Here is a 27,319-nt window from a genome sequence, read left to right as displayed (position 1 = left end):
TGGCTGGAGGGAAGAGACAGAGGAGGTTTATGGAATTCTATCCCTTGAATGGTGAAAACACAACAAAACGTTTGCCAGGACACAATCCCGTGACCATCTCCTCCAAACGTTTGAAGACGTGACGCATGTGACTCCCACGGGTCTGAATTAGGACAGCACTGAGGACATCCTCAGGTGTCTGCTGAACCAAACGGGCTATTTTGTGAAGACACCCGGAGCCGGGTGGGAGGGGCGGCAGCTCAGATGGAGGAACCCCTCCCCCCGGGAGCCCCTACCCTTAGTGGGGGTGGAGTGGTGAGGCTGGGGCCCGAGACCTGCGCTCGAGGAGGACTTCACGTCCCCTTGGGGTCCCCTGCATCTCCTCTTGCTGCTGCGGCTGCGCCTCTCTTCCTCACTGTCGGAGTCGGAGAGGAAAGTGTCATCTCCTTCGGGCAGGAGGGACTCGTCGGGCACGGAGGCCAAGCTCACGGTGGTTAGCAGCTCGTTGCGGGCTTTCTCTCGTTTGTACTGCCGGCTGAGGTCGCTCTCCTCCGCGAACACGCAGGAGATGTATTTGGTGGTCCGCTGCCGCCCTTCGTCTTCCATGAATCCCTGGGGAGAGGTGTGTTTAAGTATACTCAGAATGGCGGCCCTGTAACACACAGGCGTGCAGGTGGCCCAGGGGGCTGCGGGTCTGTTTCCCTATTATTCCTGACTTCACCTGCGTCTCCTCCGTCTTTCCACCAGGGCCAGGCCCCCACGATGCTCCCTCACAGGTCTTCCTGCCTCGTTACCTACCCCTCGGGTCCTGCTTCCACAGGCCTGTCGGATATAGTTTGCTAAACTGCAATGCTGGATGTGTGTCTGCCCTACAAGACCACGAGTTCCTGCAGGGCAGGGTCCCAACTTGGTCTTCCCCACGTCCCCAGGGCCTGGCTCAGGACTAGGCCCCAGAGAAGTGGTTAATAAGGAGTGTCTATAGAATCTGACAGCTCAGAGCTGCTGGCGAGTCAGGGCCAGGCGGTCACGTGCTCCATTCAGCCACTGCCATGGGGACTGAGGATGAGGTGGTCACCAACCCACACTCGTTCTATCTCCTAGGACAGGAACAGGGGCTCTCCCGGGGCCCTCCACGGCACAAACAGTAACGTCTCGACTCTAATACTGCCTCCGCGCAAAAGGGCCCCCGAGTTCACAAGAGAGTGAAGCATAAACAGCTGCGATGGCAGGGCTGAGCCTGAAAGGGGAACACCAGGCCTGCAGAGGGAGCCAGACGAATAACACAACAGAGAGGGGGCCAGGTGGGGGCCAGGGGGGGCCCGTGAGCCCTGGGGAGCAGCTGTGTGGTCTGGGGGCTCGGATGCCAACAGCCTCAGCCGGCTCCCCACACGGGAAGGTGCTCCCGTGCTGCCATGTCTCCTGCTGACTTTGCAAAGCTGACAACTCAGTCAGTTTTTAAAGAGTGGAAACCGACAAAAACCGGTGAGGGGAGACATGACACGCCCGCAGGCTGGTCGGCCCCGGGGAGGCCTCTCTGCCTCCTTGACGGAGATGGCAGGCCCACCTTGCTAGCCAGCTGGCCGCGACATTCCTCCACAATCGCACCCTCTGCAAGTGTAGCCGGTGAATTGTGGGAGGCCCCGCGCGTGATGTTTTACCTTGACGACTTTGAATCTCTGAAGAAGACGACACAGCATTCTGGCTTCCAGTTTTCCCACATTCATGGCCACTCGGATTTCAGCTTGGGAAATTCCCTTTGTGCCTCTGCGCTCAACTGTGTGAAACAAAATCCTTGAACCCCAACCTCCGCAAAGAGGCACACTGTGCACAAGTCAAGTCCATTACTACCCAGCTTCGTAAAGCAGACAGTTCAAAGCAGTGAGACCACCCGACAGAACAAACTACATGCCTCCTCGCTCCTGGCCTTCCCGAGACTCTCTGAACACTAACCCTAACGGCCAGCTTCTAAGAGCTTCCTATCGGACTCCACCAGGTCAAAGCAGCCAGTGTCAAGTGGTCTCTGCTCATCTATTACGTTCCATCTTCTCACCCAGCAGCAGGAAATCGGCCCTTTCACATGAATGGACTTTTTCAGATCCATGAAATTCACCCTTTTAAAAAGCATCAGCGTCATTTTTAATGAAGAACTTGAAAGATGTCCCTGCCCTCTCGGGAGACCCGCAGACATTATGGCCACCGATGGCTGCCTTGTCCTGTACCATTGTCAGCCTGCAGGGACCACGTGTGGGAGGGAATGACGCCACCGGCCCCTTCTACGTGGCCAGCAGGTGACTGCTCTCTCGCACCTGCTCTGTCTAGTCTGTCGGCTGCTGCCCTGCCGCTTGGTCACTGATCAGTGTATTACTGCACCTCCAAGGAGCCCTTTTAAATTTATTGCACTCCTGGTGCTGGGAACGAGGGAGGAGCCCGGCAGGAGTGGGGGTGCGGTGGCCGCGAGTCCCTCCAGTAAAACACCGAGCTGTAAGGCAGACTTGGTGATAGGAACATTCCCCCACCTGACTTCCTGATTCATCACACACGTAAGGCTGCGAGGTTAAGACCAGTCTGGGCAAAGGAGGTTTTGCCATATTGTACATGTAGAAAACTAAATGTCACAATGAAAAGAGGTGGCTAGCATGTGTTCCCACACTGAACGAGTAACACGGTGGGGGGGGGATGAAACGGTTAAGGGCAGCTATTCCCAAACTGTGTTCCAAGGAACCCAGTCTGGGCAATGTTCAGGGTTAAACTGCCGATGGCCCCCCCCAGAAAAGCTGTGCCGACTTGCCCGTGTGTCGCTAGCTGCTGGCTAAGTCAGATCTGCTGCCACCTCACCTCCACTGTCCTCCTGCCCACAGGGACCTGAGGCCACAGTGTCCACGGCACTGGGTCACTGCCGTCTTACATCGCTTTTAGGGGCTCTCGTGGAAGGGTGAGGAAGGAGGGGACAGATCACCCCCACTTCATCACTGGAATTCTCAGCCTGCCGTGACTGCAGACCAGTGTGAGAAGGTGGCAGGGGGCTCGCAAATCTTTGAGTGATAACACGAATCACTCATTTTTAAAGTGCTATCGACATACCAGGCACCGTGCCAAATGTCTCAATCCTATTCCTCACGCAGCCCTCATTACATGCTGGGATGGATATCGCCCCCATTTTGCAGATGAGGAAACCGAGGCTTGGAGACCTTGCTTCGAGTCACAGAGCTAACAAGTGACACAGCAAGGCTTCAAACTCAAATCTGATCCGAAAGCCTGGACTCTGCCAGGGACCCACGGGGCTTCCCTCTGCGTTACAGGCTCAAGAGCACAGCCCTTGTGACACGCGGGCAAAGCGTTTCTCCGCGCCAACGCTCAGGACGCACGCGCCCAGTGACCTACTGAGTTCGTAGGTCTGCGTGAGCATGTCCCGCTCGTACACGACGTCCACGGGAGGCACGGCCTTGGAGATGACCTCCTCGTCGTCGTCGTCATCCTGGTCGTCCTCCATCTTCCGTTTAAACTCCTTCAGCAGCTTGAGGCAGCGCACCATGACGTCAGTCCCTGGGAACACAGCACATGTTTGCCGGCAGCGACCGTGTCGTGTAGGGGGAGGTGACATCAGCAGGGACAGGGAACCAGCCAGAGGCCACACACAGCACCGGGTTTGGAACAGGTCCAACGGCATGCCTTGGGCCACAAGACCCGAACATGTCGCCCTTACAGCCGCTTTTTGTTTTCAACATAATTAGGGGACGAAGAAATGCAGAGGAATGACGAGGGTCCGTGTTAGTCCACGGAAAGAGACGGCAGCCTCCGCTTGACACAAGCTTGGCGCCCGTCTGTGCACGTCGTCGCCCCGGCCCCCAGAACAGGGCCCGCACACAGCAGGCATGCGAGTGGGGTTGCGGAAAGAAAGAAAATCATCTTTTTCTGAGCGGGCCGATTCCCACTGCCGGGGAGGTGTGGCAGCAGCACGAATGAGTTCCACAGCCCTCCTCAGCCATTTCCGAGGCCTTTTAACCCAGTGATTCCAAGTGTGGGAAGTTAGTCCAAGAAAATCGCTCAAAAAGAGATGAAAGCTGCCACTCTGACAGGTCCACACAGCACTCGCTTTCCTGAATAACATAAACCAGCAGCAGAGGGGGACTAGGTGGCAGTACCCAGACAAGCCACCACACCCTGTGGGCTGCCTGGCTCCCAACAATCACACGGCACCTCTACTTGACCTCCAAAAGCACAATGGAGGACACATGACAGTGTGTGCCTATGGCTGGAACAAGAGCGAGGGAGGTACAAGGAAAAGCAAAAACATCTGGACACTTTACATGTGAAAACTCACTGGATCCTGACAAACCCAGAAGGCACTTTAGAGTCGAAGAAACTGAGGTACAGAGGAGTCTATTACCTCATCCCAGGACAGCTTGCAAATGTCGGGGACAAAGTGACTCAGGCAGGGTCACAGGTCTCCAACGTGGGAGAAATGGTTCTGCCCTAAGGGGTCCTATGATATATGACAGTGTTGACGAAGAAGAATGCCCCTCAAGGACGTCCACGCCCCAAGTCCCGGAGCCTGTGAACGCTACCGTCTGTGGCAAAGGGACTCGCGGGTATGATTAAGGTGCGGCTTTGTCTGTGGTGGTCAAGGATTCTGAGATTATCGTGGGTTATGTGATGGGCCCAACGGAATATGACAAGAGTCCTTGGAAGAGAGCGGAGGAGGGTCAGAGGGAGAGACTGGAAGACGCAATGCTGCTGGCTTTGAAGATGGAGGAAGGGACCCTGAGCCAAGGAACGTAGGAAGCTTCTAGAAACTGGAAAAGGCCAAGACACGGATCTGTCCTAGAGCCTCTGGAAGGAACACAGTCCTGCGACAGCTTGATTGGAGCCCGTGACACCCATGTCAGACTCTCACCCCCAGAACTTTTCCAGTCGCTAAGTCTGCAGTAACTGTCACGGCAGTTTCTGCACCAGCTGTCACCAGCATGCCAAGATGCAGAACCCGTGGTACCACCGCACAGAAGGGTGACAACAAAGCTGGTCTCTGCAGCCCAGCGTCCCCCTGCAGGAGCTGTGGCCACGGAGGGCCATCCTGTGGGGTGTGACATGCCCACACCAGAGCACGTCTGAGCGAGGTCAAGTCCAACCACCCCGACTAGGGCAGGGGCATCTTGTGGGGACAGAACATGTGACTGGCTTGCAGGTGAAGGTCACAAACAAGAAAGCATGTCAGGGCCCTGGACTCGTCAGTCTTACCCTCAGAATAAGCTCTGCTGACGCTCACTCAGCAGAACGCCCCAGGGGGCCTGCCTGGGACGAGGCGGGCAGCCCCCGGCCGTAGGGGTGGTCCTCAGGCATCAGCTGGAGCTGACCCCTCCCACTCTCCGGGATGACAGAAAAGCCCCCATTCAGGACCTGTCCATAGGCCGGGTCATGGCGCCCGCCCCCTCCTCCCAGGGTCTCCTGCTTCCGTGGCTGTGCCCGTGACCAAGCACCTGCTTTCTCCCTCCCAGGAGGGGAGACATGGGGACGAGGGGACGCTTGGGCCCATCTGTATGGGTGAGAACTATTTCAAGGCTCGGGTGACCAGCACACCCCGCACGCGGCCAGGACACTGGCCACCAGGCCATCCCCACTGGCTTGTCTCTGTCCTCTACTCACACCCCTTCCGCGCCTCTCACCCCCTCATCTCACCCGGAAGGGGGCGCTCACAGCACGACCTACGGCTCCTAGGAACAACCTCCTACCATGTCTCGAATGTGAGCCGCGTGCATTACGGACGCTGATCTCAGCTCTCCACGTGTCACACCAGCCAGCTCTCACCAGCCTTAGGGGGTGGGTGCTGCCACCCCGTTCACACTTACAGAGCCAGAGCAGCTAAGGATTTGCCCAGACTGCCACCCTTTAGCAATCGAGGCCCTGGGGTACACGGGGCATCAGAGCCCAGGTCCTGCACCTTTGACAACATATGGCCTCGAGCGGAAAGGTGTCCACGTGACCGGCAACAGCAGTGACCGGGGGCCAGGGACACTGGCTTCTGCGTGAGCAGCGGGCAGAGCGGACCCACACGCTCTCAGCAACAGCCCAGTGCTTTCCCTTCCTCTCCGTGTTAACTTCCTGCAAGGGCTCCTCAGCCAAAAAGACACGCAGAACGGCCCGAGTGGAGGAGAAGCATTACGTAGATGCGTGGACACAAAGGGCGACCCACGAAAAATCCTCAGGGGCTCAGCCTCTGCCCTGAAATCCACACAGCGCCCTCCCCGTTCCTTCGTCTCTGCCCTACAGCAGGGTTGCCTGTCCCGTCAAGAGCCATCGCCAAATGGCACAGCCGCCTCCTCTGCTGACAGCCAGACAGACAGACGGGCTCCAGGGGCAGGCAGACGCCGCTCGGTCTCAGCTCCGGTCTCCCATTTCTGTGACTGTGGGGAAATGACTCAGCAGAGCTGTTTCCCACACAGGAAAAGGGGATGACAACGTTCTCTACCTCACAGGTTGGTGTCAGGATGACCCCCGACCACGTCCGTACAGAGGCTGGCATGTGGCAACCACTCGACCCCGACACCCAGCACCCACTTGCTGTGGGCCAGGCACTGTGCCAGGGGCACCACTTGAATCAACCCAGCCAATCTCACAGCCCGAAGCTGGCAGGCCCTTGATGGCCCATTGTACAGATGCAGAAGCTGAGGCAGTGGAGAGGGTAAGTGACTTGCTCAAAGCGATGGCGCTAGGACTGGAGAGCTAGGATGAGCCCCGGCTGCACGGAGCTCTCCACCAGACAGCAGTAATCTTTAACGGCATCACCAGCACCTGGCACAGTACAGAGCAACGACAAACATTAGCTGAATTAAAGACAGCTGGTCCCTTCCTGCCAGGTAGGACAGCCCTGCAGCTGGCCTAAGGTCTCCTGGGGGCCCAGTGCCTGGAGACACGTGGGAACTCACCCTGCTCTGGTCTGAGCACAGGGGTCAGGAGGGCGCCCTAGACAGGCAGGCTGGCGGCCGGGGGTGGTGAGGGTGACGCCCGGGAACCAGCTGTTCCCTGCAATCACACTGGACATTGTGTGCCCCAGGGGAGGCAGTGTCCAGCACACCTGAGTGGAGGCGGTCTCAGGCATCCAGGGCCTGGCCTAGTGAGAGGCTGTCGTGCTTCCAGAAGGCCCAGCGTGGGGCTCCGGACAGCGGCTGGCCAGGTCTGGGGCGACAGGGTCTGCGCCTGTCCACCCCACAGGGCGTATCCGACTCCTCAGCTGTGAATCCCAACTGCACGGACATTCTTCTGTGGCCAGCAGACAGAAAGCCCTGGCCACTCACCCACACTTTGTCCAGTCTTGCTCAGCATGCTGACTGTGGAAACAAGTCCCTTTCCCCAAGCCATGTCACTCGTATCTTCACTTTGGAAAACCTCGTGCAGGAGAGGCCGTGTGCACAGTAGTTAAGAATCTGGACCCTCCTGCCAGAGCTGGTATGTGAACCTGGGCCAGCTGGTGGCCTCACTGCTCGACTGAACTAGGGCTAAGGACGACCCGTCAGAGAGAAGGCCGGGACGGGACGGGACAAGTCCCTTCCTGATCCCAGCGACCACGGGCCTTTCTTTCTTTCCCACAGACCCAGTTTTACCAGCCTCAGAATTTCAAGTTATATGAGTGAAATCCCTTTATCTTAGCTTGTAGACTTTAAATCTACTATAATTTCTTAAATGCCCCTTTTGTTATTTTAATGGTCTTACTTTAGTTTGCTGTGCCCTGTTATGCGTTTTTTAATTTTTAATTTTTCACAGCTTTGTTGAGACCTAATTCACACACCATAAATTCACCCATTCAAAGTGTGCACGTCAGTGGTTGTTTGCATGTGTGCAGGTCTGGGCACCTGTCATCCATGTCTTCGTCACCTTCAAGCCTTTAGCTGTCACCCCTCTGCATCCCCTACCAGCCCTAAGTACTCACACATCGACTTCTAAATTCTCTCTTCTGGACTTTCCTATACGTGGAATCATATAGCAACGGCCTGTTGTGACGGGCTTCTTTCTTTATGGAATGGTCTTGGCACCCGTCACAAACGGGTTGACCACAGATGATCTCGAGATTCTCAGTTCTCATCCATGGGTCTCTGTCCATCTTCTGTGCCGTGTCAGTACTATGCCGTCTCGACTACTGTTGCTTTGTTTTGACATTGGGAAGTGTGGCCCTCCTACTGCATTCTTCTTTTTCCGGATTGTTTTAGCTTGTGGATCCCTTGCAAGTCCATAGGAATTTTAGAATTAGGCCAGTCAGTTTCTACAAAGAAGGCAGCTGGGGCGGGAACGGGAATTGCCTTTGAATCTGAGGTCCTTAGGGGAGTTCTGCCATCGCAACAATGTTACCTTAATTCACCAACCGAGGTGTTTCCCCATGTTTCCCCATTTTCTTAAGAGCTTAAGTTTCCGTCAACAATGTTTTATAGTTTTCAGAGTATACATTTTGTACTTCTTTTGTTAAATTTATTCTGAAGTATTTCATTCTTTTTGATGCTCTTGCTTTCTTCATTTCATTTGTGGGTTGTTCATTTACAAGTGTATAGAAACACAACTGAAGTTTGTACATTCGTCTTGCTTTCTGCAAATCTGGTTGAACTTGTTTATTTTTTAAGAGTCACGGTGCAACAGCTGTGGGAAGAATCCACATCCTAAACAGAGAGGTACAGACGCTAGATGCGCTCTCCCCCTTCAATGTTCTCTGCTTTGTCACAGAACCTGGACGATCTGCTCAAATGACCTCCTCAGGCAGTGGCCAAGGGAGCAGGCTTCTGCCAACGGCTTCCCACTGTGATCCTTTTCCGAGGGAGTCAAGTTAACTCCTGTCTCTCTTCCGTCCTGTTCTCAGCACAATTTCATAAACACAGAACGACGACCGGAAAACAGTTAAAAGAAAATAATCCAAATTTGCAAAACAGATCAGTTCAGGGTGACTGTTTGTTACCGAGGTCTTTTTGCTTTGTGCACACTGGATGGCTGCAGCTGTTTGGAACGCATTTGAAGCAGGCCCACACCTAACCTCTCTGTTTATGGGCTTTTAGAAACAACTCAGACATATCTAGGCACACCTGAAAATTTACATAAAGTGATACATCATCTTTATTTATTATTTAAGTCCTGTCTACTCCACACTGCCTCAGACGGAAGGTTTTATGTTAATTCTGCCAACTGCGAGCATGACGCTCAAGGCCAAAAGACGCACGGCACTCAGGGCACAGGATGGTAACTGAAGTGGCACCTAATTCAGTTAAATCTGCTAAACATTTGCTTAGCACCTACTCCGTTCCAAACAGACCCTGCACAGGCATTCACGACAGAAAGTATGCGAGGGATGTGGCCACCAGCCTCAAGCAGCTCCCGATTGAGCTGGAGAAAAAGTCACACAAGTAGCTGACACACTGTGTGACAGAAGATGTGAGGGGAAGGCTGATGAGAGCCTGAGCAGGAGAGGGGGGTGACAAGACCACCCTGGGAATAACGAGGCTCCTGAATAGTCAGCACGAGATCACCGTGCGTGGATGGGACGCCAGAAATTCTGACGGCGTTGTCTCGGGGGCCTGCCCTCTGAATCCCATGTAAGGAGCTGGCGCCATCCCTTTCCTTGGTCCCCAGGCAGGGCGGAGTCACACGGACCCTCCCGCTCAGAGGGCTCCTTTCCCAACACTCAGCCTCAAGGTAACAAGGACCACTCACTGCGTGACAGACCCGGGGGGAAGACACCTCCAAGGTCAGGTGGAGGACACACCAGAGTGAAGCTGGCCGTGGGTGCCTATGGGGCAGGGGAAGGACGGGCTCCCTGGAAAGGGGGCAGCACCTCTCTGCCTTTACAACTGCTATTAAAGAAAGGCCGCTCAGTGTTTCCTCATTGTATTTTTACAGGGAGGCTGAAAGGCTGACTTTTGATTTTTAAATGCCAGAAACGAATTCCATGACAACGAACACTGAGCCAAACCAAATCCACTGCTCTGTGTACTCTGTCTTCTGTAAGCCCCACAAGAGATGGGAACATTGTAATATTATCCCCAGATAATCTTGATGAGAAAATTGAGGTAGAGAGGTTAAAACTGGCCGAAAGTCACCCCGACAGGAAGTGACATAAGAATCCCAGCCCAGGGCTCTCTGACATCCAAGTCTATCCACGTATCTTTACTTTCAAGAGGCTGGTTTGAATCTCCAGGGGCCTCAAGCCTGGAGGAAGCTTTGCTCCGTGGATGCCTGCCCAGCCAGAAAGCTTCTTTAAGGCTATTTTTTTCTTAGTTTCTCTTTACTTGAAAACTAGACTCAGGCGTCTTTGTTTTTAATGCCTTTCTTGTAACAGGCCAGGAAGTAAAAAGGAGCAGAGCCACAGGTGGCGTCTGTTTCCAGCATCCAGATAATCACATTTCCAAGTCACATGCTGGGGGGTCCATTGCCAGTGAAACCCCCAGCATGCCTCTCCGTTCCTGGCACCTTCCTTCCTTGTCACAGGACCCAGCAGTACTTCCTGTTTCCTGTGTACTAGAAGGCTGTGGCGTCCACGCTTTCCCCTGAGGTCCAGTCATTCATCCAGTACCGTGTTTACTCAGTACTGAAGAGACTCCAAGACGAGGGCTGCTCTAAGGGGCCTCCCGACCTCCCAGGGGCACCTTCCTTTGTCTATACACCTGTCACATGGTGTCATCTCTGGGTTACACTCTCTTTCCTCAGGCACAGGGAAGCCACACAGGGTGGGCAGTGATTCCACTGAGTGAGGAAACAGAGAAAGAGACAGAGTTGCCTCCGACTGGCATTTCACAGTCACTCAACAAACGCGACCACCTGCCTCCTGTGGGCGGAGCTAAGTCTGGGCCTGTCCTCCTTCCACGCATGTGCACACACACCCTCCACCCCCAAGCTGTGGTTATGAAGCCGGTCCCCACAGACACTTGCTACGCCCACGGGCCTTAAGCTCTTTGTTCTTATACACCTCTTCGTTTTCCATGGAGCTGACAACTTTGTTTTTTCCCATTTGCTTGGTTTCCTGGGTACGTACATGAAATCCTGACTCTCTGACAGAGTACAACTTCCGCTAGACACACTCACGCACGAGGCAGCAGTCCTTTGCCCGGATTTCCATGCCCTCTAGAGTCCTCCTCACCTGCTCCCATCGGACAGGCTGCTCTTGGAGCCTGTCAGCGTGACGTCCCTCTGTCATCTACCCCAGGATGCACACCATCCAGTGACAGACGAAAAGGGAGCATGGGAGCGAGGACAGGGATTGTTTCAGATCTGCATTAAGAAAACGTTCTTCTTCTCACACCTGGTTAATGATAGAGCTGAATAAAGAATTCGAGATGGAAAGTCTGCTTCCTTCAGGATGTTGATGACCTTGCTTCAAGGTCTTTCAGCATCAGTTACTACTGGGCGGTCTGACATCTCCTCCCCGAAGGCTCTTTCTCCCCAGATTTATTTCTGATGTCTCGGGATGTTGCATCATTAGGCCAGGTACCTGACCTGATAGGTCTTTCCATCCGGAACCTTCGTCCTTCAGATCTGGGCAGATTCCTGGCGTCATTTCTCACCCCCTCACCACTCTAGCCCCCTGTACGCACCCCCTCCCTGCCTCCCTCTCTGAAGCCTCTGTTGTAGGAACATTGAACCTTTTAGGTTCAACCTCTTATTTTCAACTTAGCTTTCTTGTTTCCCATCTCCTTTGAGTTTCTGTTCTTTGTGGGGGATTTTCTCAACTTTATCTTACTACCTTCCCTTTCACTAAATCTTTTATTGCAATAGTTGTATTTGCTTTACTTCCAAGAGCTCTTTTGTATTTTCTGTGTTCCTTCTTCACAGCCTCTTGCTGTGGTTCCATGGATGTCATCTCTTCTTTCTCTGAGGATTCTTTTCATGAAGTTTCCTTCTGCTCCTCACTTTGTTCCTATTTCCTAGGTTTGTCTGTTTCTCTCATATTTACACTAGAGATTTTCTCAAATGTGAGGTAAAGCAATAAAATGCTGCCCCGAGCCTTGTGCTTGAGGTGTTTGGAGGGCAGGGAGGAGGGACAGGTTGCCACTGAGTAGGTTTCCATGAAGGGTGAGCGGGCAGAGGCCAGCTATTCGGATAGGGAACCTCCAAATTTCAGGATGGAGCGGACTTTCCTCTTGGACTGGTCAGATTCTGCAGAAAAGAAGCCTCCAGCTTCTGGCCCAGGGGACAGTAAGTCTGGCTGCTGGTGTTCCAGAGGCCAAACTGGGAGTGGCAGTGAGGAGAGGCTCCCCTTTTAGCGTATAGAGATGGTCGCCGAACCCCCGTTTCCAGCACAGCGCCCTTCCCCCAGCTGGGTGTCAGGTCTGCGAGTCGCTCGGGTGCATGTTCTCTTGGGATACATCCGGGCGTGTGTCTCTGGGAAACGGCTCTTCCAGGGCCGAGCACAGAAGGGCGAGGGGGACCTGGGGTGCAACGGCCCCCCAGGTCGTTGACTAACTCTCCTGTCTCCAGCCCCATCTCCACCTGCACTTTCCAAGGTACCTGGAATCTCCAAATTTTCGGTTGATTTTGGGTCTCAGAGGTGTCCGTTCTTGCCCTCACAGGTATTTAGCGTTCCCAGGCTGCTCAGTCCGTTACCGTGTGTCCATCTGCCTTTGGCACCAAGATGTGGCTGACGATTCTCTCTGCCGTCGTATCCTGTCCTCTTCTCCTCGTACCTGGGGGTCTACTCCTTGTATACCCCTTACTGTGGTTAGGGTGGAATCTAGGAATTTACTGAAAACTCTGCCCCTCAGCTTTTTCAACGACGGGTTAACACGAGGGATCAACCACATGGGACAAAAGTCAGGAACAGAGAAAAATAACAGACAAAGGAAAGTGTTTCAAGTTTTACAGGCCATTGTCCTTAGTTGAACTTTTTTCAAATCCTACCTCTGCGGCTTACGGATTGCTCGATTTTACGTAAGTTACTCCGCCTCTCCTAACTTTAATTGTCTTATGTGTAAAATGGTAACTCCGTCACCCACCTTATGGGGCTGCCTAACGGGATCACGCAGCTCAGACCAGGCGCGTGAGGGGGTTTGTGTAAGGAGGACAAGATGAGCTTGTTTTGTGGACACCAGAGATTTGAGGTTTTGAGGGACAGCCACGTAGAGGTGTTTGCCAGAAGTCAGAATTGTTTTCATTGGGCAAACATTTCCTGATCACTTTTCCTATAGAAGATCCTACATCAGGCACAGAGGAATAAAGAGCAGAAAACTATGTGAGATCCCACAGCAGCCAGACGTGCTAAGAGAGACGGGCAGGTGTTTAGAAGGGGAGGGCTGAAGGCGCCCCTGCAGCCTGGGAAGGAGGCTGGGCTGCCTTTACCTTTCTTTGTCTTGCAAGGTCCACATTCAGGGTGGATCTCTTGTAAGGGAAGGGACACCACCTTCGCCAGGCCCGCATTCAGCATGTACTGGTACAGACGCTTGAACGTCCGTTCGCACAGCCCCTGCCAAGACAAAGTACAAGCTGTCAGGTCCAAGTGAGGTGTCTGAACGTACTAAAGAGTTGTGTAAACGGACACAAGCTTGACCCTGAGCTAAGTGATTTTCTTGAATGAGGACACCCTGGAGGCCCCAATGGGGAAAGACTGCTAAGCTGCACCGTCAAGGGAATAAAACAAGGTCCAGAGCGGTGGACTAACAATTCTACCCTTTGATTCCAAGAGGGGGAGAGCGATTTTCCCAGAAGGATATATAGGCGTGAGAATGAACCAGCGGGAGGTAGAGACGGAAGGAGACTTTTCACTGTATAGCTTTTCATATGGTTTTGATTTTTTAACCAAGGAAGTATATGAATTATTAACACACACACATTACCACCCACAGGCAGTGGAACAAATAGAAAAAAATTAAAAACATTTAAAAAAAAGTTTAGTCTCTCTGTGCAGTTTCACTACCCACCCTGTCGCTCATATTTCTGCAAGATGACACAAAGTGACCGTAAGTGCATCTGACTTGCACAGATTGCCAGCGACCAGCCTCCAGTACTGGCCGTGTTTGTTCATCTTTCTCTCTTTTTCTCTCTCTTTCTCCTTCCCTTCCTCTCTCTCTGTCTACATATATATATATATATATTTTTTTTTTCTTTTTTCTTTAAGTAATTTACTTGCCAACATTGAAAAATGAGATTTCACATAAAAATCCAGATTCTGACTTCTCTTAAAAAACAAGGCCTGGCAACAAATCCGAGGCCTTCGCTTGCTCATGGCAGCAGTCGGCGGGAGCTGAGGACGGCGGCTCCCTCCACACAAGCGCTGGCCGTGAGGTGCCTTGGGGGCCACGGCCTTCACGCTCCCATGAGGCCCTTGCACAATGAGGGTGAAGGTCAGTTCCCATTTATCACCATCTTTGTGCTGCTTCTCTCTTATGGTCAAAGGGAAATGAAGTATTGCTTGACTCCAGCCTGGTCTCCATCCACACTTCTCCACCTGCCCTGTTTCACTCATTTATGTCGCCCGCCCTGCCACTGCTGGCATTTGGTTTTGTAAGCCCTGGAGGAGGGAGGCAAGCCGGCCCTGCTGTGGGTTACGGCTCGAACAACAGGAGGCACTCGGGACTAAGACGCTGCGTAGTTGAGTCTTACAGGTTTCCTCTTAGACTCCGGGGTAGAGAGGCAGCACATCGCACATGTCTGTGGGCTGCTGCCACCACGTACGTGTGATCAACTCTCAGACCAGCCAGCGCTCTAGCCGCTGGGTGGCAGAACATATGGCCATCAAGGAAACGCAGCTGACTCACATACGGCTCAGTCCAAGTCACTGCCTTGAAAGTGGCATGTGTCGTTCATCTGGCGCTGCCCCCAGCACTGTGGGAGGACCCGACGGACACTCATCCATCACACTCCAGCCCTCAGCATGCGGTCCTGAGCCCCAGCCCACCTAAGCGAGGGAGGGGGACGTGGTCCTGCCTTCCGGGGGCGGGGGGGCCTGCCGACAGGGACTCGCACAGTCTGCTCAGCAAAGAGAAGCAGAAGGAGCCTCCCAACCCCCCGCCCCCCAAAATAAGCATCTATATTCATGGCATCAACCGCATCTGCAGGCTCAGGATTCACTCAATCCTGCCAACTCGCTCTGACCTCTACTTCCAGCTGCCAAAGTGAATGTCCCAGCTCTGCATACTCCATAAATCTTAAACCCAATTCGTCGTGTATCTGTGTACCTATCTCGTCCTCCCCCAAACTCCTTCCTCTTTCTGTATTCTCTACTTTATTCACACATCCATTCACAAATATTTCCTGCGCCTTTCCCATGGGTCAGGCAGGCTTCCCACGGTGGTGGTGGTGGTGAGAGGTTCAGCAGAGACCGGACATGGTCCCGGCTTCCCGGCTCTCTGAGCCGGTCCTCGGGCTCCAGCCCACTTCCGTGAGGGGTACTCGCCCACGCCAGACGAGACTCCCTCCCTCAGCTCTGCATCCTGGCTTTGGTCACTCAGAGTCCTGCTGGTGTCACCTCCACAATGTCTCTCAAACACTTCCAGCCAGTCACCCATTCGGCCTGAGGCTGTAGAGTCCACCTCCCAGCTCTACTTCCCATCTCTCTTTGGGCCACCGGCTCATTTCCTAAACACTTTGCTCTTCTGGCAACTTCTCTGCCTTGGAACTGCCACCGGCACTTTATCAGGCTAAAGGCTATAAAGTGCCAACTCCTTCACCTGGTGCTCAAAACTTTCTTCTCTGGCTCCAGCTTTCCGTTCCGGCCACATCTCTTACCACTGTCGCCCAAGCACCCTGTCGACTTCTAAAACATCCCACAGCCCTCCCAAACCCCAAACCTTGGCTCAAGCCACTCTCCTTTCCCACAAATGCCATTTCTCCTCCGTCTACTTTGGGAACACTTGACTTTCGAAGCCCAGCTCAGCGGTGACGTGCTCCATAAAGCTTCTCCTCGCCGTCTGCAGAGAGCACAGCCCTCCTTTCCCAGGGCTCGGTCACATCTTCTGAGCAGCGCTCAGCCTAAGTGTGTGCTCACTCCTGCCCCTCTGGTGAGACTGCTCCCTGACAGCGCAACACCAGCCGTCCTCCTTCATTCTTACCGTCTTAGTGTGGAGTACGGTTCTGACGCTAAGTACACACTCACTAGAGTTTTTGTTGAATGGAGGAATGAAATCACGTCCTGTAACAGTTAAATCTTGTTGCTTAGTCCACAGCTCTGACCTGAGAGCAGACTAGCCTGGTTTCCCCACCCCCACGTCAACCAGTGAGGCACAGGGTTTCAGCCTCCAATGTCTGCATGGGCTGGACAAGGAACACAAAGAAAAAAGTGGGCAGATACGTTCATGAAGCATGTAGGAAACTTCTTCGTTTCTATTAGGGTCTCTCAAGAAGAGACCTTAACAGTCTCCCTTTTATTTTCTACTTTCGATAGAGACTCAGACCGAGAAATAGTTCCCTCCTACCACAGACATTGTGCACATGCAATGACAAATGGCACCAACTCTACCTCGGGGTCCGAGAGGTGACAGAAGCAGAGGGTCTGGGGGAGCTGGCCAGCACACAGCAAGCTCCATCTAACTGTTGTCACAACAGACGAAGGCCCAGGCTCGCCAGAGCTGCTGATATTTCAAGGGAAGCCAGAAATTTAGATTTTTTTTTTTTAAATGTGAAATCTCAATTTTTAAGAAATGCTAGGTCAAATTTATTTTCAACGATGTACAGGCCAAATCTGACCCGCAAGCCTCAGTTTGTAACCTCTGCTTTAAAGAGACGCAGACATGCAATGAACCCAGCAATAGGGAAGAAACCCCACCCAAACAGTGACATTGGAGACAAGCTCTTCACCGATGCATAGAAGAGCGGGATGGACTATCCTGGTATCTATGATGAGACTCTAAACCGTGTTTTTTTGGGGACTAATTACTGTTACCCTCAAATCTTGACTTTAAATGTGAAGCTTTCAGTTCTGTTTAACCTACAGGGCAATTTTGTTTTCCTCCCGTTTCGAATGCTGGCTTTTCTCCTAACTTCCACTGAAGGTTGTTCAAATCAGACCGGAAGTGGCGTGACCTCCATGCTTTCTTTCTCTCGTTCTCATTTCGTCACGGCCTCTATTCCTGGGCCCAAAGGTGAGGCGGGTCAGTAACTGCTTGTCTCCCTGTGTCCTCTCACGGCCTTACCAGTGAAGTCACTCATGTTTCAATAGAAAACCACTGCGACCAAAATGACAAGCTTGACTATGAAAGTAAATCTAAATGCCCAGATTTAGCACTCTATATGAACTTTTATAGCAGGTCTTAGGGCAAACCCCAGGGGATAATGGCCGTCAGTCAAGAGCACGAAGGACGGAGCTTAAGGACTCAGCCATTTGTGGTTCTGGAAAACAAAGGAAAATCCCGCTTGTTGCCTGATTAGGGATCGGCTAGTGCATGACTGAGCCCTCCAGTGCAATTCGGTCGGGCTGCACCTGACCCAGAGCGACTCCTGGCGGCAGGTGGGTTCAGCCAGCACACAGGGAGCCCAGGCAGCTCACCAGCTCCTCCCGCAGCTTTCCCAGAGTCTCGATCTGGTTGTTCCGTGTGCCGAGCACCGAGGAAAGCTTCTCCATGAGGATGTCGTACTTGCTCCTCCTGGGAGAGACACAAAACGCATCATTTCCCCAAACTCATGGCTAAAGACCACCTATTTTTACAAGGCACGATTTCAATGACAACCCCTCGAACTCTACAACCTTGGTCTTAGGGCGCCTGAACTTCACAGGTGGAGAGGCTGGGGCTCTGAACGGTCTGGTGACACGGCCAAGGGCACGTAACTAGGGGCAGAGTACAGACTGGCCTCTACGGCTAAAACTCACGGAAATGAGTCTTTGAAATGCCCCGTTTGGATAATACGTTAAAGTCGAGGAGGCATTTCACATAGTACCTTACCAATCGCTCGGCGAGGAAGGGCGGGGGCTATTTCGTAAAGAAGTTAAGCTTTCTAAAATTCTTTCTAAAATTTCCTTTAGAAATTTTCTAAATTTCTAAAAGGCCTGTGATGTGAACCGAGGTCTCTCCCCTCTCTTCACTCGGTCAGGACAGCGCTCTGATTCGGTCGCCCTGGTTTCTCCCCGATGTCACTGGCGTGATGGACCCCGCCTTCCATTGCATTTTTATTGTGAAGTCAATGTCACAATAAATGCTTCCAAGATAAAGGCCACCAGAGGAAGCTGCTGGGAGAGACAGGGCTCCTTGCTGTGTGGGCCTGGAGGAGGTGGAGGGGGGTGCAGTGCAGGGAGGGGCCATGTTGCCAGTGCAGCCGGATGGAGAGCTGGGCTTTGGCTGCCCACAGGCCACGGGCAGCGACGACCTATGTACGGGCACCAAACACTGCACCCACTTCTCCATTTGTACTGCCTCTGGACGAATGGAATAAATGAAGGCAGAAAAATTTACTGCGCAGGAACTAGAACCGAGCACTGTGTCACGGCCATTTGACAGAAGAGCAAACAGGGGTTCTGAGAGGCCAAGTGACTAGATTTAAACACAGACCCCGACTTGGTCCACTGTTCTCTCTTCTGCCCACAGCTGTCACCCTGCGTTCTTTGCGGCTCTCAGGCTATACACCAGGTATGAGTTTGGTGATAAAAATATTTAACCAATGGATAGTACGGCTAAGTAACAAAAGGGCACATGATCAAAGCATCATTCTCTCTAATGGATTAGTTCCCAAACGGGTTTGAAGACAAACTAAGAGTGACACTTTCACTCCTGGAAATCATTAGTTAATAGTCTACACACGTATATCAGGAACTTTCTGTGGCACATCCCCGTGCCACGCAGTGAGGTTCACCCTGCCTCTTTCGGAGGGGGGTGCGCCTGGCCGCTGGGGAAAGGGCCAGGCCTCCGTCGTTGGGGAGGGGAGAGTCAGTCAGTCCCTGCGGTCCAGGCACGGGGCTGCCCACTGCTTCCTAACTCCCTGACACTCCCCGCCTCCAGCAGAGAGCACGGGGGCCAGGCACGGGGCTCACAGCTGACACACCCCACGGTCACGGTCACGTATTGTGGGCCCTGCACCAGCTCAAGCCTTTCCCACCCTGCTCTTTGTCCCTCAGAGGTGGAGTGCATGCTGACAGTTCTCTGCAGGGGGTGGAATGTTTCTTTCCCCCATTCCTACGCAGGTAACTAGTCACCCCAACAGGAAGGGTTACAGAGTCAGAGACTCTGGTTCTCAGAAGGGAAAGTGCATATTTTACCAGTCTGATGGAGGACTGATTATGACACGCAGCTAAGTAGCCACACCATGTACAGTAACGCTCAGTAGCTACACCGTCTCACCCACAGGCTGATTATGATGGTTGCATGTCGCAAAAACATGCCAGTTTGAAACTGCTACAATGCAACCTCAACTCTGTCACTGTAACAAATCAAATTTGGCTTTGGTTTACCTGTATTTTTACACTCCCCCAAAATTTCACCAAGATATTAACAGTCCAAATTGCTGAGCTGTGTGGTTAGGGCATTTTTCCCTCTTCTGTGTAATTTCCGGGTTTTCTAAATGAGCATGACTTCTTTTTCACAATCAGAGAGAGATAGCAAATATCTTTTTAAAACAGCTATAATTGTGCTGTGCTCTGGCCTCTGACTTTTAACAGCATAACACACAGAGCTGTGATACAGATGGAACCGTACAGATGGAACCGTGTTTTGGTCACACACGCACCTGTCCACGTGAAACCGGTTCAGGAGGAGGAGAATTGAGTGCTGCTGAGCTCCGGTGGGTAATCGGATCACATGTGACTGCATCGTGATAAGCCCGTTTTTGTTCAGAATCTTCCTATGGTAGTGGAGCTTCCCAGCGTCCACCCTGGAGGAGAGGAAGACGGCGGGTAGTGTCCTTTTGCTCTGTCGGTGGCTTTCACCCACCCATGTAGAGCGCCTCTCACCAGAGACACACGCCTCCTACCCAGACAATCTGAGGGAACAGATATTATGAGACAACAGCCTTGGAAAGAACAGCCATGCCTGGGAGAAGGCGCCAGGCCTCCGGGAGGGGGCGGGGGGAGGAGAGGCCAGGGAAACAGAGCGGGAAGGGATGGCTGGGGTGGGAGACAGTACGGAGGCTGAGCAAATATGAAGAGGTCATCAGATATGGATCTCTAACCCCGCAGTGGTCAATTAACTCGGGTGACCATACTTCCTGGTTTGCCACCTGGTCCCCACTTACGCCCACTTCCTTGGTGTCCCTTCTGGTCAGCTCCACCGTCCACTCCCAAAATGTCTGGTTTGGACAATAACCTATGTGGTCCCCCCAGGGTCTCTGTGCTCCCTGTCACCGTGGGCTGGGGACTCCCGAGGTGGCAGGGATTAGGCGAATAGCGGGGAGAGGTCAGCAGGGCATGATGATCGGGGGGGACCCATTGTTTGAGGGAGAGAAGCAAAGCACCCCGTACTTGAAAGCCGTGCTGTGCAGGTCTCGCTGGAGCTCCCCTTGCCAGCGGGACCGGCCCAGTCGCTCCAGAATGCAGTAGGAGAAGTCAGGGAGCTTCAGGTCGGGGTCCCCCTCCAGTCCTATCAAGGCCCGATAGCGCATGTCCTGGGAGGCCACGATGACCAGCTTCTTCCCCCACCTGCAGCCAGAAACAACCACACCGAGAAATGACAATCAGAAGAAGATTGGAAGACGAAAACACAGCACCTTGGAACATCGCCCTTTTCTGCTTCTTTGAGGTCCACAAACCCCCAGCTCAGCCCGTTTCAGTCTCAGTGCTGCACGGGTTCAGGGGGAGAAGAGCCCACGCCGTCCTTTCCTTGCTTCAGGCCCTCCCGGGCAGGGCCGGGCCAGGCGCACAGGCCCAAACCCAATGCCCCGCGAGGGCCTGGAACGTCCCAGACGCTGTCCCCGTCCTCGCCCCCGGCCCACAGCAGCCCTGCTGGTCCTGAGACACGCCGTTTCCTCTGCCTGGCAGCGCTTCCCCAGCGTCTTTAAGCGATGCATTCTTTTCATCGTTCAGGTCACTGCTCAGATGTCAATTCCTTAGGCCTCTCCAGAATGGTACCTCTGGCCATTTCCTTCTTCTTCACAGCACCTAGCACTCCCCCTTTTTTAGGGGAGACATTCTTGTCACTCCCCCTTTCAAAGAGAAGCCCTGTAAGAGGCAGACTTGTCCCCCAGGACAGCCTCAGTGCCTACAAGGATCCTGGGGCACGGCTGGAGCTCTGTGAGATGGATGAGCCAGCCTCCCGCACTGGACGGATACAGCAAATCTCAGAGTCTGACACACTGAACTGTGTCGTCAGGGGCCTGCTGTCTGCTGTCTGCAGGCCAGGCCTTGGGCAAATCCTTAGCTTCTCCCACTGACCTGGCGTGTGAAAAACAACGTCTGAGAAAGAAGACAAGGCACCGAGAGACCCGGCTGAGAATACTGATTCTTCTGCCGAGGCCTGATGGGCCCCACCGCTTTAGGCTGAGGCTCCGCTGCAAGACCTCGCCTGAAACCTAAACGCAGGTCTTGGGCAGACTGGCCACTCCATTCACACACTCCTGGGGCCCGGGGCCTGCAGCAGAGATCCCACGCAGGTGTGCAGGCAAAGAATCCACCACTCACTGACTCACTCCTTGGCATCGAGCTGTACCCGATTGGAGGAGCTCCCTTTCCTGGATGGATGAGTCACCGAGGGTCCTTATATAAGGCCCATAAGTAGGAGCCAGTCCTACTTATCCTCGCCTGTTGCTTCTGGACGCCTGACCTCGAGATCTGCCTTATGTCACATCACCGAGTCTGACTCTTTTCCTCTCACTCACTCAGATGACGTGCTTCTACCACCACCTGGGCACAAGGGAGAAAGAAGCTTCCTACAGCTTCCTCACACTGTTTGTGACCTATAACTAGCCTTCTGCAGATCCTGGAAGCCTGCACGGTCCATCGTCAAAAACAATGTGGCTATGAACATATGGGAGAGCGAGTCCACTTCCTGTGTCTGCATGTAGCAAACCCAGGACCTACACTCGCTCGTCTCAGAACAGGCTCATTACGTTACACGGGAAGAAGTCAATCGAGAAAAGAAAGTTTGAAAATGGGGGAACTGATTTGCTGGTTTAAAAATGTACTCGGGGTGGCCGGTTAGCTCTGTTAGTTAGAGCGCGGTGCTGGTAGCACCAAGATTGCCAGTTCAGTCTCCGCATGGGCCACTGTGAGCTGTACCCTCCTTAAAAAAAAAAAAAGAAAGAAAAAAAAGTACTCAGACTAGTTTCCTACCCAGGATTATCGTAAGTCTGCAGACACAGAGACTCCTGCTAAGCTCAATCTGCAGGCTGGAGTCATCATACAGGTTATAAAATATGGATTAAGCGCTATGCAAAGCACCAGAGGTACCAAGATAAATAAAAATGGTATCTACCTTCAAGGAGCTCACAGTCACTGAAAGAGAAAGGCGAGAAAATTACTCTATTGTTGACTCTATGGTGACAACAGCACTGACAGAGAGCAGCTCTGTTGGCCAAGGCTATCAAGTGACAGGTATGAGGACCACCAACGTAACCCTATGTGTGTGACTACAGCGTGTGCACAGTAATGAGGGAAAACTCTCCAAGAAGGCGATTCTTGAGTTAGCAGTCAGCCGGGTGGGTGAAGGGTAAGGAAGCAGGGTTTGGAAGGTTCTGGGTGCAATGAAGGGACATGCGAGTTGTGGGAGGCGAGTCGTGTGGCATGGCGGCAAGTCTGGGGCGGTGGCAAGTTAGAAAGCATAAGGGAAGCTTGAGAGGTCAGTGAGAGTCCACGTCCTGAATGGCCTTTCGATGCCACGCTGCGGAGTTTCGATTCCGCGGCACAGGTCAGGGGTTATAACGTCCGACCCACACAGGCAGGCAGTCAACATGCAGTTTTAGGAGCTCACTTTGTACCAGGAATATTCTAGATCCTAGAGCTACGGCCCTCAAGAGTTTCGAGTCCTGTGAGGAAAGAGTGACACACACAACACTTAAGACCGTTGTTGGTACTGAAAAGAGTAATATGATGGAGTCTGCAACGGGCACCCTTTGTGAGGAGCTGAACTGAAGGCTGACAGAGGAGGAGGGGTGTGAAAGCCGAGGCAGAAGGGACCGCCTGGGCCGTTGCTCTGGGCAGAACTCGGCCTGCGTGTTCCGGCTGCAGCATCGTGGAAAGTGGGGCAAGCAGAGGGGCTGAGGTCAGGCCGCCGGGCGGTTATGAGCTGGGTCCTGCAGTGCCCAATGGGCCATCGGCAGGTTGTGGGGAACTGCGCGGGGCACGCCTCAAAGGCGCCCCGTACAAATTCAGTCCCGTGGCAGCTGGACCTTGCGATGTTTCAAGAGAAGCGAGGAAGCCAGACTTTTAAACAGTAGCAATGGAATTAAATGTAAAAGAAACAAAACAGCATGCTGACTTAAATAAAGTGCGTCCGGGGGCAGATGTGGCCAGTTTGAAACCTCTGCCCTGAGTGACCCAGGCACTACACATCACGGTCCACCTTAAAAACAACCACCTCCCATGTCATGTAGAGAGTTGGAAAGAGGAGAGACAGCACACAGGGAGCTAGTCAGGGGACTACTGCATCAATCTGAGGCCAAAGGGGGGTCTGAGGAAACAGGACTTGTGGCCAATTGAACGCAGAATTCAGGGAGAGAAGGGCTCAAGGAGAGTCTCACGCATATGGCTTATGCAGCCAGGTGCATGGGCTACCCCAGACCAGAATAAAGAAACCAAAGGGGGAAGAAAAGGAAGAGAAAGCAGGTTTGGGGTACAGCAGAGTGAGTTATGCTCTGACTTCCGGGCAAACTGGGTAAGAGGAGCAGGACATTGAGACATCTCACGTGGCCCTTGGGAGAGGGCCTGGGGAGACGACAGAGCCCTTGGGAGCCGCCAACATCGAAGGGGTCGGAGGAAGTTGGGAATCCACAAAGGAGCAGGTGAGGATTAGCTAGAACAGAAAAACAAAACAGAGCGGGAAGCCACAGGGGCAAAAGCTTCCAAAGTCCCTAACGCTGTCGAGGGGTCAAGGAGAGAAAGCGGCTAAGTGTCTGAGGCTTGTTAACAGAGATCTTAGAGGACGGGACTCGAGAAGAGGCAGAAGACGAGATAATGGCAGAAATCAGGACCTCAGTGGGCAGTGGAGGGGAAGGCAGGCAAAGGGGGACAAAGAGTGAGTGTCGCTACTTCTTCCAAAACAGCACGGCTGTCACCACAGGAGAGTGAGCCGGAGTTGCAGGGGATCTGAGCAGCTCAGGAGACGGTCCTGCTGTAAGAGAGTCAGGCCACGTGAACGTGCTGAGGACAGAACCCCGGCAGACAGACAGGCAGAGACGGACAATCACGGAGAAAGAGGAACTGACTGACAGAGGTAGGAAACAGCATGAGAGATGGGAGCGGGGCTGGGGGAGGAGAAAAGGAAGCGAAGCACCCCATCTCGGCCCTCGACAGGGCTACCCTTTTTCACCTCCTCTAACCCTAAATCACAGGGCCCGGCTTGGGCAGAGAACGAAAGGCACCAATCCAGATGGCAGTTGCCTGCTCTGCCTGCCTGTGCCAGGACTGTGGACACAAATGGAAAGAAAGGCAGCCGCCCATCACCCCCCCGCTGAGGAAAATGAGCCCCAACGGGAGCAGAGTGAAGAGGGGAGAGGACTGGCTTAGGGTGGGGATGACGTGGAGACTGCACACCGGTCCTGGTGCTTTGACCACACCCTGCCTGCAAAGCGGGCAGAAGCCCAGGAGTTTCCCCAGGTGCAAATCAGTTACCTGCCAAAGGCTTCCTCCATCGTACAGCGGGGCTGCAAAGCCTTCGTCCGGATGTCATTGGTAATGTTTTTCCTCTCCTTAAAGTACCGGCACGAGCCCTGGATGCCGTCCTTATTCTCCAGGATCATATGAATGGGGTAGACATCCTCCAGAGGGACCGGGTCCCTCCTGGACTCCAAAATCCCAGTTTCCAAATCGATTTCTTCATACCTAAGGAGGAAAGCGCAAACAGGGACCCACAGCTCGGCTTCAGACATCATGCCTCGTGGGCGTGTTCTGACAACCTCCCGCAGAGATCAGAGAGGGAGTGAGATCCCCAGTCTTCCTGCCTTACAAATGCACAAGCAGTGTTCTCTGCCCCGAAAACAGATCTTTCCAGAAGCCCCTCAACCCACTCCAGGAGCGGAATGCTGGAACCCGAATCACCATATTGGCCCCAGTCCTGGCCTTTTGGCTTTCCTCCAAATCTGGGGCCTTGTCTCCAAACCACCAGGCTGGGTAATGATTTAAGGTTTTCCTCCTTCAGATGTCATCTTTCCATCTCTCTTTAGTTACCGCTCTAGGAATCTTCATCCACTTTGTACGGTTTCAAATTGTCACTTGCATGTTAACAATTCTCACCATTGAGTCCTCAATCCATACTGTTTTTTCCCCAAACATCAGTCCTGCTACACACCTCAAATTCAGTGAAATCAAAACCAAAGTCATGACTGCCTCTCCCCAAGTCCCTTCTCGGCACCACATTCTCTCAGTCGCCTCTTATCAAGCCCAGAGAGACCTCTGTTGACTTGTGTTTCTTCTTTTATCCAGGCAGCCAAGTTTTTCAAGTCTCCTCAGAAATCTTGCTCCCATCCTGCGCTGGTCTAGTTGAGGCCAAATTCCTTATACACTTTTCAACCCTTTCTTCCTCGCCTTCTCTGTGACCTCTGCACTGTTTAACCCTCCATTCTCAGGTCACCTCTTCCCCAGCTTCCAGGACACCATTCTGGGCTGCTGGCGCCCTCTGTCTCGCCAGCCACACCTTCCCAGTCTTCTTTTGAAGGTTCCGAGTCCCCCATCCAGCCTTTACATGGGGTGCATCTCACCTCTTAAGGTTTCTAATCACGCTACACTCTCTCTCAGGGATGATCCTAGCCAACAGCTTTATCTTATATTAATTTTTGCTCGAAAAGACGTGTTAGAGCTGACGGTCCGGCTAGGTCTTATTTTCAGGAAAACACGGTATCAGCCATATGGGAGGTACCAGCCATATGGGACGGCTCCACGGAACTAGCTTTGTCCCTCCCTCTGACCTGCTTTCACTCCCATGAAACCAGATGTTTACTAAACAGAATCTCCGCTTGCATAACCCCAAGCAACCGCAGACACGATGTGTCTCAGAATACATTCAGCACCACCCCCACCTCCCCCCAAAGGCAACCACTTTGCTGCTCTTCTGTGTTCCTCCCACACTGAAGGGCGGCAGAATTCACCCAGGTCCCCGAACATCAGGAACCAGGGGGCATCACCTTGGATTCTGACTTTTCTTTATACCCCACATCCCATCAGTCACCGATTCTTCTTCCCCGTCTAGATTCCATCTGCCTCTTCATTCTCACCCTCTATGGTTAAGCTAAACCATGACTGGTAGTTCGTGATTGGATTACCACAAATCTCTCAACTTCTCTCTTTGCCCCTAGGCTAACCCTCCCTTCAGAGGCTTCCAAATCTTTTAAGTGGATGGAAAAGACCACGGATAAACTCTCCAGTCCAGTTTGGTTAAGGACAGAGTGGATTCTGTACCTGGACTTCCTGGATCAAATCACTTCCCCTCTCTGCACTTCAGGAAAATGGGGATAATAATATATACTTCCTAAAGTTGCTGTAAAAAATAACTTGCTGTATGGCAGGATCTTACAACAGTCCCAGGTCACGATAAGCACATGTAGATGTCAACCGTTATTTCTCATTCCCTGCCTCGGATTCTACACTTCAACCAAACTTATTTTTCGTCCTCCAGGCTTTCACATTTGTGGTATTCTCTGTCCAGAATACTCTGCCAAGTGGCCATCGAAATCCAACTTTTAAGTCTTGTTTTGGACAGTATTACCTCTGGGAAACTCTCCTCTCCCTCCCAGTGTAGTTTAAAAGCGCAGCCTTTGGAGACAAATGGCCTGGCTTCAAGTCAACACTTGAAGTTCCTTATAATTGCCATAACCTTGGTCAGGTTACTTCATCTCGGACCATGTCCTCTTCTGCAAAATGGGGAAGATAACGGCACCCACCAGATAGGGGCACTGGGAGCATGAAGTTTAATATCCTCAAGTTCCCAGAACAGGCTCTTAGAATAGTACACGCCGGGCCAATCAGAAGCACTCGATAAATGCTAGCTGTTGTTATTATTATTATTATTATTATTATTATTATTATTATTGCTCAGCTTGTTGTTACCAAGCTCTCTAGTTGCTTTCGGGCATCGACTCCAGCACAGAATGAATGCCCCATATCGGTTTGTGGAACACAACTGTCTCTAATCTTTTTTTTTCTTTGTTTTTTTAAAATTTTTATTGAGGAACAGTGTGTTTTTCCAGGACCCACCAGCTCCAAGTCAAGTCGTTGTTTTTCAATCTGGTTGTGGGGGGCGCAGCTCAGCTCCGAGTCAAGTCTTTGTCGTCACTCTAGTCGTGGAGGGCGCAGCTCACTGGCCCATGTGGGAATCCC

The 27,319-nt window shown here is 52.7% G+C and overlaps 1 protein-coding gene across 1 annotated transcript in view; it reads right to left on the bottom strand.

Annotated features, from left to right (window-relative positions):
* GTF3C1 (general transcription factor IIIC subunit 1) overlaps positions 1–27,319 on the bottom strand; it is a 65,989-nt gene that overhangs the window by 37,955 nt on the left and 715 nt on the right. The window contains 10 exon segments of the mRNA XM_033101032.1: positions 276–591; positions 1,638–1,753; positions 3,361–3,522; positions 13,279–13,402; positions 17,420–17,516; positions 19,588–19,731; positions 20,318–20,358; positions 20,360–20,472; positions 20,475–20,494; positions 24,620–24,829. Coding sequence (XP_032956923.1) covers positions 276–591; positions 1,638–1,753; positions 3,361–3,522; positions 13,279–13,402; positions 17,420–17,516; positions 19,588–19,731; positions 20,318–20,358; positions 20,360–20,472; positions 20,475–20,494; positions 24,620–24,829 — 1,343 coding nt within the window.

The sequence above is a fragment of the Rhinolophus ferrumequinum genome, assembly GCF_004115265.2.
Source record: "Rhinolophus ferrumequinum isolate MPI-CBG mRhiFer1 chromosome 15 unlocalized genomic scaffold, mRhiFer1_v1.p scaffold_54_arrow_ctg1_1, whole genome shotgun sequence".
Taxonomy (NCBI): Eukaryota; Metazoa; Chordata; class Mammalia; order Chiroptera; family Rhinolophidae; genus Rhinolophus; species Rhinolophus ferrumequinum.
Note: the sequence above shows the minus strand (reverse complement) of the source record. Positions and strands in the feature narration are given on the sequence as shown.